Below are 14,903 nucleotides of genomic sequence, written 5' to 3' on the forward strand. Positions count from 1 at the left end.
ACCTAACTCATTTATTTCTTAATTTAGATTTATACAAAAATATAATGAAAATGAGGGAAACGAGGCTGTGTGAGAAAATGTCTATACCTATATTATATATTATAAATGAGCTTGTGAGGCTTATCCAAACTGCTGCTGAGTACTTCCGACTTGCTTGGCCACCTGCGACCGATAGCGGAAGAGCGGGCGGAACACATTTATTTCCGCCAGCTCCATGTCATCGGCCGCCTCCTCGTAGGCAAGCTCGTCCAGTGCTCTCCTCAGACGGGTCAGTGTCCGCTCATATCTGTACAGATTGTCGAGGGCTTCGCTGGAAATGATGGCTTTGGTATCCGCTTCTGTGGCAGCACTCAGTCTTTGAATCTTTTCTGTGGCGGTGAGGCGCTCTTGGGGATAGGCGCACACCATATTGAGAGCGGCAAAGCAGGCGATCAACCGAAAGATTTGCTATTGGTGGGGTAAATCTCCGTTAGACGGTTACGACTTGAAGGTTTACTCTGGCCCACTAACCTTATTCGACAGCATTTTGTGGGAGTTTTCTACTCAGGGCTGGTGTAATCTGCTCTATTGCAATTGAACTGCTTTTAGCACGACTGTGGCTTGTAAAGTCTGGCCTCAGTGGACTTGGCATCGCAATTTATACAATTGGCAAAATGTTTTGCCCAGTTCAGTCTCAGTCTGTTCTGATTAGCACCTCGAGTGGTTCTAATTTATCGCCTCGATTTGCACATGTAAGGCTCGCTGCAGTGTGCCTGGGACAAATTAGCGAGTTGGCGCTGAAAATAAGAGCATTTTCCGCTCTGAATCGAAACCAGAGGAAGTCGGATCATGTGCACACGGGCAATCGTCTTTTCCTGAGCTGAGTTATTGTCAACAAAATCGCCACTGACTAATCCGGTCGCGTGTCTCATCGCATAATTAGCTCATGATCTCAGGAACAGTAATTCCCGGCATCCAGACTGGCCGTCCAATTGAAATAGCAAATAAAATGGCGCGCGGTGATTTCCAAATATTATAGAACGTGGCTCCTGCATCTAAAATCAATATTGTGGCGTCTTTTGGTAAATAGCTTTGAAATGTTACAATTACGTTGAATTTCAAATACAAATAAGTAACTGAAAGATATTTTAGAATTCTATTTTATAGAAAATGCTGGGTGATTGGCTCGATGTTGATAAGTCGTCTCTTAGTGTCCTTAGATTTATTGAAAATATCTAATATGATCACTAGGTGCAGCTCTATAGAATCAATTACCCTTTTGTAAGCTAAATTAGACAACATAGGGTATAGTAACTGCCGTACTAGAACATGCAGCGATTTATCATCAGTGGTGGCTCTATTTTTTGCGTCAAAAATTTACATTTATACTCGTAAGGACACGCGGCCCGCACTAGGGTCTGAGCCGACTCCACTTGGCGTCGTCGCCAATCGTAAACTACTATCCCGAAGATGCCAAGCTCAGCAGCGAGTGCTTCTCCCAAGCTGGAGACGGTTGCCGATTTCCATGTCTGTTCACAGTCCATGGTATCCTCGGATATCTTTCGCCCCCTGAAACTCAACTTGGGGGGCTCCTTGAGCGACTCGTGGGAGCCTGGATGACGATACTAACGGTATACTGGTGGATCACCTGGGATTGTTCCAGTTGGACAGTGCTAGGTTGCGTTTAGAATTGATAACAGCCGCTCCCGGTACTTACCAAAAAGGAGGCAGAATGTGCAAAAATGGACAGACGAAAATCGTATCGGGCACATTTTAGGAGATAATTAACAGGAAGTTTTAAATACTACGAATTTTGTATTTTTCTTTTGATTTAAAATAACAATTACATATAATAATTCGAGTCTATACTAATATATAGAATGAAGTAAATGGAGGGGCATGCTGAGCAAATGTTGCACATGAGTAGATTTTTTTGTTTCAGTTCTTTCCTGAAACTGAAACATATTCGGTAGCTCTAGCTGGAAAGGGTCATAATTTCAAGCAGCTCGATTGATTCATCATCAGAGCATTCAGTTTCCTTTCACGCCTTATACCAAGAAAAATGTATATACGTACATATATACATTTGTAAATTGAAGGAATTGCTGTGTGGTATGGGTAACAAAATAAGTATTATTCGGCGAAAGTGCGCTGATCATATTGCTCAGAAATATATTTTTTCCATTCGATTCTTTATAATTGTAGCAGGTTGAGGCAGCAGCAATGTCCGGTGGGTGGTTGGGTGGCAGATCTGGTGAAAGAGGGGGAAATCTGCTTAGTATTCATGGTAATCGCAAGTGCTCGCCCAACTGCGGAAATAATTTAAGAATTTTACTATTAAAGGAGGTCGGCGGTCTGATCGAGACCTCACTGAAATAGATTATCCAGAATGCTGTCCGTCAAAGTTTTCATTATACAGATTATAACGCAATGAATCCGTGAAATTTCGCTAAACCTGTGATTGCCAATTTGAAATAAGGCGCCGATAGGCAGCCCTGTGAATCATTATAATCATGTCAAATTTCATGTAAAATTTAAATACATTTAAAGAACTAGTGAATGAAATTGAACTTAACTGAACGAAGCAACAGACATCGAGCATTGCTATCAGGGTGACCGTTTACGGTATGTTTTTAATGGTATATTTAATCAATTTCCTAAATATTTTTTAAAATATAGGTTACAGAAAGTTCCTTAAGCTCGTTTTTTCACTCCTGCTCCATGTAAATGAACCGGTTCCGAAGCCAGCAGAGAGTCGTGGTGATGCTAGTTTTTTTCGGTGAATGTAGTCTCCATAAATATGTGGTTCATATGTACCAAATATGTAGTTACCATGTAGAACAAATATACATTTTTGTTGAGCTTATTTGTTTAAATCCTACTTCATAAACAAACAAAAATGAGTATCTAAAATCGGATGAAGCTATGTGCTTAGGGCTGGTGGTGCTAACTAGCTGATAATATTCAACCGAATATCAAAATCGAGAAATACGATTTCCTATCTTATAATAAACAAAGAACGATTAACCCATTATAGACCAGTGGGTATTAAAATACACTCCACAAAAATTATGAAATTTGAAGAACTTTAGCGCAGACCAAGTGAAAGTTAACTTACTCACTTTTGTTGTAAACAAAGAGAAATGCTGGATATTCAAGGAACGTTTAAAACAGAATACTGTTTAAATAGAGGGGGACTGAGTGGGTTAAGTTATTTATTGTTATTGTTATTTTCTCATAATGTGTACTTCAACTGTTTAATGTTTGTTCAACGGTAGATATTAACGACAATTGTAAATGTTGAACGTGGCTTTATCAACCGATGTCAACTTGTTAGCTTTCAAATCTGTTCCGGGGCTGTCAACAAACCAACCGAAAATCTTCTACCGCATGTCGACGACCCACGGATACCCTCAAGTGCGGAAGATAACAAAAACTATTGCTGCACGCGTATAAAGAACATCCATTGTGCAAGATAAATCTCTGCAGTTGCCAAGCGTACACATTCGCTTAGATATTAATGCTGCAGAAGATAATATACATATGTACTTGTACTTCGTAGAGTCTGTTATCTGTTAGAAACACAATAGACTGCGGGACCCCAGAAAGACGCACAAATCGAACTCAATTTAGCAACGCTCAGAAATTCGCCAACTCAGCAAATTTTGTATACCGAACGGAAACACATTTTAAATTGCGATACGAGCGTCACACAGAATGACTCGGGGTGTCATTGTTTGAGCGATTGTTGGTGTGGTGGCCAAACGACGACGCAAACAAGAAAAACTATACATACACATGTACATATTTTAATATGTGGCTCCGTTTGCGATAAGTGTAATATAAAACTCGCTCTTCACCCGAAACTCTATGGGCCCCGGGAGAAAACCACAAAGACAGCCGAGTCCAACCCACTCTACCTGCCGACAGTTGCCGTTGAGTCACCCAACTACCTGTTGATGCCAGCCTGCGATTGTTCGCTCTGTTCTTGTAGGTAGCATTTTAGAACGAAGACATCACGTCGCTCTGTTCGCTGGACGTGTGCAGCTGCTTCTCCACACAACGCCTGTGCCAGTCGATGCGACCAAAACTGGGAGGCGGACGAACGCGTAAAATGAGCAACAACTACAACGACATACCCTTCGGCATACGGATAGTGCAGAAATTGTCGCGACAATGCTGCCCCCGCCTGCACGCCCGCCGAGATCTGCTGTAAGTATGCTCCACTGTCCGAAGAGGAACAAGTATTCACAAGGATAATCTTTTCCAGCTACAAGGTATCAATTTTTGTGCTGACTTTTCTTGCCTATGCCTGCTATCACATGTGCCGAAAACCGATTTCGGTGGTCAAATCGGTTCTCCAGGGAAACTGTTCCTCTGCGCTGGCAGCCCAACTGCACGAAGGCCAGGACTGTGGCTATGCTCCTTTTGGTGAGTTTGTTGAATTGCATTTATGCCCAAATAACAAAAATTGATATCCATAGATGGACCCGATGCCACCAAACTGTTCGGCATGCTGGACTCGGCGTTTCTCTTCACTTATGCCATTGCCATGTTTGCGTCTGGTTTTGTGGCAGAGCGCGTTTCCCTGCGCTACTTTCTGTCGATGGGAATGATCCTCACTGGCATCTTCACGTACATGTTTGGCATTGCCCGCACCTCCAATATACACAGTCTCTGGTACTTTATCCTTATCCAGATCGGTGCCGGCATATTCCAGACCACGGGATGGCCAGGCGTGGTCACGCTGGTGGGTCGCTGGTTTGGCAAATCAAAGCGCGGCCTCATATTTGGCATCTGGAATAGTCACACGTCCATTGGCAACATATTGGGCACCTTAATAGCGGCGCATTATGTGGAAAGCGATTGGGCCATGTCCTTTGTGGTGCCTGGTATAGTCATTGGCGCCATTGGTTTTCTACTCTTCCTGTTCCTGGTGGATCAGCCGGAGATTGTGGGATGCTATCCGGACAGCGTGCCGCACGAGCGTCGTGTTACCAACGACTCGGACGAGGAGCATGGCGACGAGGAGCAAGTGCGCCACAACGATGCCGTAAGTATTCCCTTTCGGCAATTATCCTGATTCAAGCGAGAACCAATAGCCTCCTCCGCATGTTCAGATAGTCCGAATTCCCTATTTTTGGAGATTTTAATTTCTTAAGTGTATCCATGTTCGCGTGTTTGCTCGGCTGTAGTTGGTAGTCATGCCTGGGTATGGCATTTCGGAAACCGTAAGTGCATGATTCAGTGTTTGCTTTCCCTAATGGCTTCTGTAATATTTGCGCGCTTTGACCCACAAATATCCACGAATCAATCAAAATCGAATCTTTCCTACTCTTGCAGGAAATCAGCTACAGATCGACGCCAACGGAACGCACACCAATCTTGGCTCGTTCCCAGTCGCAGAACCATCCGAGGGAGCACGGAGCTGGTCGTCCCATCAGCCTCATCGATGCTCTATATATACCTGGCGTTGCGGAGTTCTCGTTATGTTTGTTCTTCACCAAGCTGGTCAGCTATACATTCATGTACTGGCTGCCCTTGTACATACAGTCTTCCAGTGAGTATACATACAGTGTCCCCAAACAATAGAAACGTTAACTAATATATGTACTTACGATGGCAGGCACACTGGGTCCCACTTTGTCCGCTGATCTGTCTACACTCTTTGATGTGGGTGGCATTTTCGGGGCCATAGCTGCGGGCTACTTATCCGATCTGACTGGAATGTCGGCCACCATCTGCATGGGCATGCTCTTCATAGCTTCGCCCATTGTAAGTATCTGCATGAACAACCCTATTCAGTCGAGTATTGAGATTAATTTCCATTTCCATTCAGCTACTGATGTATCAACAGTACGGCACATTGTCAGTGTCCATCAGTGTGCTGCTGCTAATTGTGGTCGGCATCTTTGTGAACGGCCCGTATGCATTGATCACGACCTCGGTGAGTGCAGAGCGCGGCCAGGACAGCTCCTTGGAGGGCAATGCCAATGCTCTGGCCACTGTGACGGCCATCATCGATGGCACTGGCTCGATTGGTGCAGCTGTGGGGCCGCTGCTGGCCGGCCTGATCTCCACCACTGGCTGGCAAAATGTCTTTTACATGCTCATCATAGCCGACATCCTTGCCATGCTGTTGCTGAGTCGACTGGTCGTCAAAGAGTTCGCCTCGCTGCGGAGATCACCGACACGTATTCGCATCGAATAACAGGCGGCGGACCTCGAGCCGATTGATGTAGTCTGACCTTATTAATTAGATATTTTGATAACCGTTTTGTGTACATAGTGCGTTGTATAGCATTCATAAAGAAGTGTATTGTTTCCATTCGAGAGCGTACGAGTATCAGAGCCGATCTGATTCTAGTTTTATCCTACCCATTATACTAGTACATGTCGTATATCACTAATGTTATTTTAAATGTATTCGTTCAACAGGCCGGAATGTTAACCATTATCCTAAGCCATCTTTCAAGTTTACACTTTTGATATATTGCGTACAAATACTATATACTACATATACGATATATATATTTATATATTTTGTAATCTTGTGTGTGCGTGTGTCAGAGTCTCTTCGTTTTAAGTGCCGAACTATCATTAGTAATAGCGTAATTATACTGCTATGTAAATACAGTTTATCCGTACACTTTTCGTACATCAATAAAACCGGAAGGACCGTCCGCCCCTCACGGCAGTCCAATTTCTGAACGCTATGTCTCTTTCTGGTCACTGCCGGACGGACTCGCTGTTTGATTGAGTTCCTGTTTTGCCTGAAAGTACACATGCTCATTCGACCAATGTTTCATCGACTTCTGTGAGAGAACCATCTTTGTTCCTGCGGACGTAGCTTTCAGCGGCAATCCTCTTCAGGTACTTCACGGTGGCATCATCGTTTTGACTGACGAGCTTGAGCAGGGCCCCCCCGGGACGCTGTAGAAGCTTGTGTGGTGCCCCGAATTCAACAATCTGTCCAGCATCCATAACCAGGACGCTGTCGTTGTCCATCACCGTATGCAGTCTGTGGGCAATGGTTAGGACTGTGCACTGGGCAAACTTTGTCTGAATGGTCTCTTGGATCAAGCCATCCGTCCTAAGGAGGGCAAACGGAATAAAAGTTAGTTATGTTAACTGGGTCACATCTGAAAACAAGCTTACTCGCTGTCCACATTGGCTGTTGCCTCATCCATAACGAGAACCCGATTCTGCCGGAGTATAGCACGGGCCAGGCACACCAGCTGCCTCTGACCCATGCTGAAATTGGAGCCACCATCCTGCATGCGACAGGCCAGACCTCCATCCAGACTGGACACATATTTCTTCAGCTTCACGTCCTCCAAGGCACTCCACATCGCCGCGTCGCTCTTCTCGCCGAACGGATCGAGGTTGAAGCGCAGTGTGCCCGAGAACAGAACGGGATCTTGGGGTATAATGGATATGCGACTGCGTAGATCATGTAGACCCAACTGGGCAATGTCCTGTCCATCGATCTCTATGGTGCCCTCATTAACAGCCAGACGAAACAGGGCCTGAATGATGGAGGACTTTCCCGCTCCTGTGCGTCCCACAATGCCGATCTTCTCCATGGGCTGCGATTCAAAGTTCAGGCCTCGAAGTATGTCCTCGTCTTCGGGGGCGTAACGCATGCGCAGATCGCGGAAACGAAGATGGCCCGCCTGTGGCCATTCCGCCGGAAGCTTCACACTCGCAGGCGTCTCCAGTGGGGGCTCCGATGGCATCTGTGCATACTCCAGCACCCGCTCCACGCTAGTCATATTGTTCTCCATCTCCGCCGTCTGCCGCATGCCCCACTGGCACATAATCACTAGAGTCATGGACTGAGTGATGGCCAGGCCCACATCGCCACTGTAGAACTTCTGGTTTATGACCAAAAAACTGAAGGTGACGGCCAGGATGTAGACGACACAGATGAGATCGGTCCAGAAGGAGAAAGCCCGATTGGCGCTTACGTAGAGGAACAGGGCCGAGGAGTTTGTGTCTTGGTGACCATAGAAGGTCTGCTCCAGCTGCGGCATGGCGTCCATCGATCGTATGGTGGTATGGCCATGGAACGTTTGATTCGTATGGGAGTAGATGGGACTCCGAGCTGGATTGGCAGAGGAAAAGAATCATGAGTTAGTGGGAATCGATCCGTAATCCAATATCGACTTACTCATGCTCTCGATGCGTTTCAGGCTGCGACTGGCTCCTATGTAGAGGGCCCGGCAGAGATACAGGAGCAGCGCCATCACGGCAGCAGGGATGAGCAGCCAATAGTTGGCAATGGCCACAATCACCAGAACGGCCACCACATCCACCAAGAACTGCAGAGAATCCATCATGGCCTGCGGCAGGGTCACATCCACACTCTGTATGTCGCTGGAGAATCGATTGAGCACGCGACCTGAGGGATTCACATTGAAGAAGTGCATCCAGGCGCGAATTATGCCCTGGTAGAGCTGATCGTGCAGCCGCAAGGAGATGCGTAAGCACATGAAGAAGAATCCAAAGGTGCGGAGCAGATACAGGGCGAGTGTGCACAGCAGCAGCACCGTGTACCATGTGACCATTTTGGTACGCGTAACGTCGTACTCGTCCACGGAGTCGTAGGTGCGATCCTCCTCCCAAGTGGCCCAGCGCGAGATGAAGATATCCATGGCCGCCTGGCAGCCGCGAGCGAGTATGAACATGGCCAGCACCAGGCACACGAGGAACGGAGCGCCCAGGGCCCGGAAGTACGACTTGTACGTTTCGAAGCTCACGGCACCCTGAAGCTGACGCTCGGCATGCGCATCCTCTACCTGTTCGCTGCTCGGATCATCTTCCTTGCTCTTGGTCGACATCTTCGAGGTCCTGTCCACCTGGCTGAGTACTCGCTTCACCTGCTGTTTGTCCGCCTCGATGGCTTCCAGATCGAGGGCTGCATGATGGCTGATCACATCCTTTAGCTGATCGTAGCTGCCCTGCTGCGTGAGAGCGCCCGACTCCAGCAGGAGGAGGTGGTCTACATGCTTGAGCAGCTGCACATGGTGGGTGACCAGGATGCGCATCTTTCCACTGAGCAGCCGATTGAAGCACTTGTCCATCAGCAGCTTCCCCACTTGGGCATCCACTGCGGCCAGGGGATCGTCGAAGAGGTAGATGTCCGCCTGACGGTAGACAGTCCTTGCCAGGGCAATCCTAGCCTTCTGTCCTCCACTCAGGCTGATGCCACGCTCCCCCACAACGGTGGCATCTCCACGTGGCAGCAGCTCCAGGTCACGCTCCAGCTGGCAGGCATGGATCACCGAACGATAGCGCTGCTCGTCGTAAGACTCTACAAAGAGGATGTTTTCGCGGATGCTGCCCTGGAAAACCCACGGCTGCTGGGCGGCATAACTAATCCGTCCGTGGATCTCCACCCGTCCCTCCATTAGCTCGATTTCGCCGAGAATGGCGTGGAGGAGCGTGCTCTTGCCTGATCCCACGTTGCCGACGATGCCCACAAACTGATCAGACTTGGCATCGAAGGTGATGCCGTGGATATGTGGCCTCCGACGTTGTTTGGTGCTGGGCTTTTCCCAACTGGCGCTCACATTCTTAAAGCTAAGGGATTTCACCTCGCTCTTTACGCAATGCAAACGACCGCGCTTCAATGGTTTCTCCTTCTCCGACTGCATCTCCAGCTGCAGTCCGGGATTGTCCTGGCAGCAGCCCTCCTCCGTGGGCTTCTCGGTCTGTTGCAGAAAGTCCACCACGCGGTTAGCACTTACCAGAGTCTGGGCCCAGGTGGTAATGGCCATGGGCCAATAGTGGAGCAGGGAATCGTTCAATAGACTGTAGTAGGATGAGAGTATGAACACCTTCTTGGCGGTGACGACGTCGCCCACATAGACATAGGCAATGAGGCTGAGGAAGAGCGATATTTTCGATATCATGTTGGTGCACTGCAGTGCCGCATAGATGCTCATCGATCCCCGAATAGCCTTCACCTCCAACTGCCTCACGGCGGCAATCAATCTGCCGAATGACTTCTCCCAGGCATACATCTTGATCACCTGAATGGCGCTGATGATCTCGTTCATCAACTGGACGCGCTCATCCCGATGTTTGGCCGACTGCGATCGGAAGTGAGCGGCTGCCTTGGCCGCCCAAGCCTGGAGGGGAATCAAGACCACAATGAAGGCAATGCCAATGAGGGATGTCCAGCCAATCTGGCGGTACATAATGTACCCAAAGATACAGGCCTCCACGGGTCCCTTCCACAGATCGTGAAAGAAGTAGAAGGTAAGATCGAACTGCGACAGATCGATGGACATCACGGATATGGCCTGGGAGCCCAGCCCCTCACCACTGCTGGCCGAGGCGCGCAGGCACTTCCTGTAGACGAGGCCGGCGCAGGCTAGGCGAATCCGTGTACCCACGGCGAACACGTAGAACATGAAGGGGTGAAAGACCAAGGAGGTGATTAGCGAGCACAGAACGATTCCCATGGCATACAAATAGGCGCTCTCCTTGCTGATGGTCGTCTGTCCCTGGGCAAAATACGAGATTAGGCCGCCCAGCAGCAAAGGCTGAAAGGAACTGCAAAGAAGTATCCCTGTAAAAGCAATATTTTTTTGATAAATTCATATAACTCACTGTATGGCTATCTCCAGCGCTGAGTAGAGCACACAAATGGGCACAAACTGCCAGAAATAGACACGGAAGATCAGGCGCATAAGGCTGGGGCTTTTTTTCCGCGACTCCTGCTCCCAGTGAGGCTGCAGATGCCTGGTTAGTGATTCACTGTCGAAGCTGGGCAGATGCTCGTACAACTCGTTGGCATCCAACTGCTCGCGTCTTCCCTTGGTGAACACATTGCCCATCCACCTGAGAAAGGAGTAGACGAAAGGCACACTCATAAGTTGATGCGATATGTCATATGCTAGGGAAATATATAATCTATTTATCTTCGAAGGGGGACTTAAGGATGACAGACACTGAGCCCTAGCAATACTACGTGCCTATCTACGGGCCATCATAAGCCTAGGAAATGCGTGTGTAGTGCTATTCGTAATATATATTCTCGAAATTCTTTAAGATCGGACAACAAATCTGCGGCACAATTTTGGGGGCACTGATATATAATCCACTCGGTTGGTTATTATCGCTGCTGGCCATCCCGAATATCTTAATTATTCAGTCACTATACCACTTGAGAGCTTATCAAAAACACACAACTTCTGCTATCACAACAATTAAATCAAACGATCCACGCGTTCACTGGTTGACCATGGCCTTGTATATGATTGACTGGCAGATATAATACTCGTTGTTTCCGACTAGGGATTTACACTCTCCCACAGAACACACAACAAAAAGAGAGACATCACGGAAACTCACAGGAAAAGCCATTTGGATATGATGTTTGCTTTGAGGAAGGGATTTGGCTCCCGTTTAAGGTTCGTCTGCTTGGAGGCATCCATTGCTCAGAACGGTTGACGGACTACAAGTGAACCACTTCTGGCCATGACAGCTCTTTTAAATGCTCCCAGACTGTGTCGGGAGCTGTGACGTCAGTCTGCTGAATGTTGGCCCGAGGAGCCACCATCTTATATTATAAGCTTTTGCACTAGGCACAACATGCGACAAGCGATAAAGTAGTCAACCACTTGGCCAGTTCTCCGGCCGCCGGCTAGCTCTTTGATAGTCGTAGATTGATAGTGACTAAGACGTAATCGATGGTTAAGTTGGCCTGCGCTTTTGATGGGGGCCATTAATGTAGTCTGCAGTCGTTTTTAGCTTCCTCTATAAATCTTCGGGGGATTCTGTGAGAAAACTGGATAAATGCCTTTTATGCGCCTTTGTTTTGGCCCACGGTGTGATAAAACCAGGTATCATAGCTCCAAACGTGGCCTTTATGACAGAGCATTTCCCTCGAGGCGGCGCTGTATCCTTATCTTATCGTGCGCAATTATTATGCTACTACTATCATTTTTGGGGCCAAACACGAAACTTGATGTTTGGCCAGCAGTTCAATAGACCCAGATAATACCAGATTGGTTCTTCATTCATGACTAAAATTTTTATGATCTTCAATTAAGAACAAAGGGAATAGATACACAGAGCGTTCCACAGGCCATAGGGGATAAGGCACACGAGTGGTTAATACGGACTTGGAATGCTAAAAGCACACAAATAAAATAGGCTGCAACGAATACTTGTAATTTACGATATATATACAGACAATTTGGGTAAACTTTAGGGCAAATTGTGGAGATCGTGCAGCGTGTAGAGCTGTTCCGTGCGGTCGTAGGCCCTCCGGGTGTTCGCCAGCATTTCCGGCAGCTTTGCAATCGCACTTTGCACATCCTGGCAGACGCGAGTGAGCAGATCCCCACGAGATGGCATCGCATACATGGCCAGGCGGGCGCCCTTTCGTATTAAAAATGCATGATGCTTACCAAGAGTGTCGTCATAGGCCGTTCTGCACACGTTAGCAGTCTTCTCGTCGTTCGGCAGGTCTTGCAGGCGCTTCAGAAACTCGTAGAAAAACTCTAAGATAAGGGAACAAAGACAATCAGCAAAGGTGCCAAATGTTTACAACAACAAAAGCTGTCCAACCAACCAAGGCCACGATGGAGACGCAGTAGAGTGCGGCTACCCGACACATAGCCTTTTTTCGTCAGCAGATTAGCGTCCCTCTCATAAACCAGCATTGCTTTAAAGGTCTCGAAATTTTTCTGCTCCTCAGTATCAGTCTTCCGTAGCTCGTAGAGAATGTCTATTTTGCTGCGAACATCACTGCTCACGAAACCAAAGATGCTGCCCATCAGCTGAAAGAACCTGCAATCATCCCAATAAAGGTAAAAGTGGATGCTTTAAGGACCTCCCGGCTATGCTTACCTCATAATTTCTTCGTAGGCCGCCAGATAGGCATCCAAGAGGACGTCATCTTCTTCCAGGAGACTGCTGGCGAACAGCTCGGCCACCTTATCAATATCGAAGCATTCTGCTGTCTCCTTAGCGGTATTGAGAGATTCCTCCGTGTCATTTTCAGACAGAGTCGGGTTTGGTTCATTAAATTCAGACATTTTAAACAGTTTTTTTTTTTATTGCAGATTGATCAGTGTGACCGATAAAATATACCGTCTGACCCTCACAAATATACCGAAACAGACCGTCTTACTTTAAAAATATACCTTAAATATACTGACGAATTCAAGTTATATTATACATATTCCTCAATTTTGATATTCTGTCGAATATTCCCAACTTTATAGAACATTTAGCCATGCCCATATAATTTTATAAGATTGATGAATCAATTTTCTACTTGACTGGCCTATTCTTAGTACTTGCTTTTATTGGATTTCTATATACCGTTGATTAATAGTTAAATTTAATAGTTTGATGAAATTGACACAAGTATTTTTAAGACCTGGTCACAATATACGGAAATTCAAATTCCAGAATCTTTGCATTTAATTTATATTTATTTGTATATAAGCTACGGAAAAATTACGTTTATGCCGATGAGAGATTACCGCTGCCGCTGCCAGCGCCTTTCTTCGTAGGACGATACGCGATGACATATCGCTGGGCTACGGGCAGAGGCTCCGCATAGCCGTTCATATAGGACGAGTCCTCGAAGAGAACATCATACTCTTCTGTGGCAGTCGCAGGCAGGCGGTGGACAATGGCTTTGTAGAAACAGGTTGTTTGTGGATACAACGCCATCACTACAGTGTCCTTGGGAAACAGAGCGTGACCATCAGTCTCTGGATTGGCACGCATCAGTGGCAGCGGAATAACTTTCCTTTTACTGAGAACATGGCGATCCTTTTGCTCTTCATCAATGTCAATCACATCGTACTTATTTTGGCGATGCAAAAACTGAACCACCTCCGCCAGTATCCAGTTCTCCTCTTCATCGATACCCTTTGCCAAAGCGGCTACGTTGTCGCCCACCTTTCGGGAAATAATCAGACAATATGACTATAAATCATTACATTCCCTTCTCAATAAAGGACTAACTCACCTTGGCCACGTAGTTTCCCTCGGCTGGAATTGCTCCACATAAGGCTGGAGCCCGTTCGCCTGGTTTGCTCACAAACAAAGGCAAAGTTTGGGCAGAGAGCTGCACCATTTTCATGAGTGCTCCGCGACGAATGGCTTCTTTGTTGCCAGCATTCCGAGCTGTGTGAACGGATGATTTAGAACCAGAAACATGGTATCATATCCGCTTGAACTCACCCTGAATGCGACGTTCGTTGCGAATGCTCCGAATTTCGTGGATTTTTGCTAGAGCGGCTCTAATGGTGGCCTCCTCCTGCGAGGTCTCCAACATGCTGGCCTTTAGCAGGGGTTTCACCTTTGCATTGTTTGTCTGAAGGGAACGTACAAGAGTTGAGATGGAGTTCTCTGCCCGGCGACGCTCCTCATCAACAATGTGAATCTGTTGTTGAATATCTTTCAGGCGATCCTACGGGAGATGCATCAAGTTAATTTTATTACTTTCTGTCATTATCTTGGCTTACCTGAATCTGCTGAGCTGCACTCTCTGCAGTTAGTGGCATTTTGTTAATAATTAATATTTTCAATTGTAAATTTTTGTAAACAAACAAAAAGTATCGTCTGAATCGCGTCGGTGCGTGACTATCGCATAACAAAATATCGATGGAGTATTTATATTCTTGTTGGCGGCAAAATCTTCTGCGTCCTCTTCAGGGATATATTTATATTATATACTTTTATGATCAAGTCTTAGTCAATCTAATAAAATTATATGTTTCAGTTTGAGATTATTATCTAGCTAAGATAGATCTGCATAGATCGCCCCTGAACTCAAGTTGTTATCCTATTCAAATAAAGGGGGCTTAAGTGGGCTAAGGGTCGGACCGTATATTTCTTCTCCACAAAACCGCGGTCACACTTTTCCTCTTCTTTTCCGCTGAAGTGTC

The 14,903-nt window shown here is 46.7% G+C and overlaps 5 protein-coding genes across 6 annotated transcripts; 1 reads left to right on the top strand and 4 right to left on the bottom strand.

The window, feature by feature from the left end:
• Positions 1–10: 10 nt before the first annotated feature.
• On the bottom strand, positions 11–1,025 carry LOC6590664. The gene is made up of 2 exons (XM_002015903.2): positions 511–1,025; positions 11–447 (listed from the first exon to the last, which is right to left on the bottom strand). The coding sequence occupies exons 1-2, from the start codon at positions 523–525 to the stop codon at positions 121–123; spliced, it is 342 nt and encodes a 113-aa protein (XP_002015939.1). The 5' UTR covers positions 526–1,025; the 3' UTR covers positions 11–120.
• Positions 1,026–3,276: 2,251 nt separating this feature from the next.
• On the top strand, positions 3,277–6,190 carry LOC6590665 (glucose-6-phosphate exchanger SLC37A2). The gene is made up of 6 exons (XM_026985237.1): positions 3,277–4,191; positions 4,250–4,410; positions 4,464–5,032; positions 5,323–5,539; positions 5,606–5,754; positions 5,819–6,190. Exons 1-6 carry the CDS (start codon positions 4,058–4,060, stop codon positions 6,188–6,190), a joined length of 1,602 nt encoding a protein of 533 aa, XP_026841038.1. The 5' UTR covers positions 3,277–4,057.
• Positions 6,191–6,410: 220 nt separating this feature from the next.
• Positions 6,411–12,446, bottom strand: LOC6590666 (probable multidrug resistance-associated protein lethal(2)03659). 2 transcript variants are annotated; one of them, XM_026986204.1, is made up of 5 exons: positions 12,405–12,446; positions 10,600–10,830; positions 8,153–10,542; positions 7,138–8,086; positions 6,411–7,072 (listed from the first exon to the last, which is right to left on the bottom strand). In XM_026986204.1, exons 2-5 carry the CDS (start codon positions 10,824–10,826, stop codon positions 6,769–6,771), a joined length of 3,870 nt encoding a protein of 1,289 aa, XP_026842005.1. In that variant the 5' UTR covers positions 10,827–10,830; positions 12,405–12,446; the 3' UTR covers positions 6,411–6,768. The 2 variants fall into 2 exon arrangements, with proteins under 2 accessions (XP_026842005.1, XP_002015941.1); XM_002015905.2 differs by lacking the exon at positions 12,405–12,446 and adding an exon at positions 11,344–11,549.
• Positions 12,007–13,053, bottom strand: LOC6590667 (ceramide-1-phosphate transfer protein). The gene is made up of 3 exons (XM_002015906.2): positions 12,847–13,053; positions 12,569–12,786; positions 12,007–12,497 (listed from the first exon to the last, which is right to left on the bottom strand). The coding sequence occupies exons 1-3, from the start codon at positions 13,032–13,034 to the stop codon at positions 12,202–12,204; spliced, it is 702 nt and encodes a 233-aa protein (XP_002015942.1). The 5' UTR covers positions 13,035–13,053; the 3' UTR covers positions 12,007–12,201.
• A 364-nt stretch (positions 13,054–13,417) lies between these two features.
• Positions 13,418–14,545, bottom strand: LOC6590556 (SAGA-associated factor 29). Its single transcript, XM_026986098.1, has 4 exons — positions 14,481–14,545; positions 14,197–14,425; positions 13,982–14,139; positions 13,418–13,911 (listed from the first exon to the last, which is right to left on the bottom strand). The coding sequence occupies exons 1-4, from the start codon at positions 14,517–14,519 to the stop codon at positions 13,468–13,470; spliced, it is 870 nt and encodes a 289-aa protein (XP_026841899.1). The 5' UTR covers positions 14,520–14,545; the 3' UTR covers positions 13,418–13,467.
• Between the last annotated feature and the right edge of the window lie 358 nt (positions 14,546–14,903).

This window comes from Drosophila persimilis, unplaced genomic scaffold (genome assembly GCF_003286085.1).
Source record: "Drosophila persimilis strain 14011-0111.01,24,50 unplaced genomic scaffold, DperRS2 tig00000002-arrow-pilon, whole genome shotgun sequence".
NCBI classification, from domain to species: Eukaryota; Metazoa; Arthropoda; class Insecta; order Diptera; family Drosophilidae; genus Drosophila; species Drosophila persimilis.

What these genes read in the sequence shown, in the direction of transcription:
- LOC6590556 (XM_026986098.1), bottom strand. Translation starts at nt 14,519, where the DNA reads ATGCCACTAACTGCAGAGAGTGCAGCTCAGCAGATTCAG. An exon ending in GTGCAGCTCAGCAGATTCAG is followed by an intron (nt 14,426 to 14,480) that starts GTAAGCCAAGAT and finishes CATCTCCCGTAG; the next exon opens with GATCGCCTGAAAGATATTCA. An exon ending in CAACGAACGTCGCATTCAGG is followed by an intron (nt 14,140 to 14,196) that starts GTGAGTTCAAGC and finishes CCGTTCACACAG; the next exon opens with CTCGGAATGCTGGCAACAAA.
- LOC6590666 (XM_002015905.2), bottom strand. Translation starts at nt 11,426, where the DNA reads ATGGATGCCTCCAAGCAGACGAACCTTAAACGGGAGCCAAATCCCTTC. An exon ending in GCGCTGGAGATAGCCATACA is followed by an intron (nt 10,543 to 10,599) that starts GTGAGTTATATG and finishes ACTTCTTTGCAG; the next exon opens with TTCCTTTCAGCCTTTGCTGC. An exon ending in ACAGCCAATGTGGACAGCGA is followed by an intron (nt 7,073 to 7,137) that starts GTAAGCTTGTTT and finishes TGCCCTCCTTAG; the next exon opens with GACGGATGGCTTGATCCAAG.
- LOC6590665 (XM_026985237.1), top strand. Translation starts at nt 4,058, where the DNA reads ATGCGACCAAAACTGGGAGGCGGACGAACGCGTAAAATGAGCAACAAC. An exon ending in CTTGTACATACAGTCTTCCA is followed by an intron (nt 5,540 to 5,605) that starts GTGAGTATACAT and finishes TTACGATGGCAG; the next exon opens with GCACACTGGGTCCCACTTTG. An exon ending in TCTTCATAGCTTCGCCCATT is followed by an intron (nt 5,755 to 5,818) that starts GTAAGTATCTGC and finishes ATTTCCATTCAG; the next exon opens with CTACTGATGTATCAACAGTA.
- LOC6590667 (XM_002015906.2), bottom strand. Translation starts at nt 13,034, where the DNA reads ATGTCTGAATTTAATGAACCAAACCCGACTCTGTCTGAAAATGACACG. An exon ending in GCCTACGAAGAAATTATGAG is followed by an intron (nt 12,787 to 12,846) that starts GTAAGCATAGCC and finishes GGATGATTGCAG; the next exon opens with GTTCTTTCAGCTGATGGGCA. An exon ending in GCGTCTCCATCGTGGCCTTG is followed by an intron (nt 12,498 to 12,568) that starts GTTGGTTGGACA and finishes CCCTTATCTTAG; the next exon opens with AGTTTTTCTACGAGTTTCTG.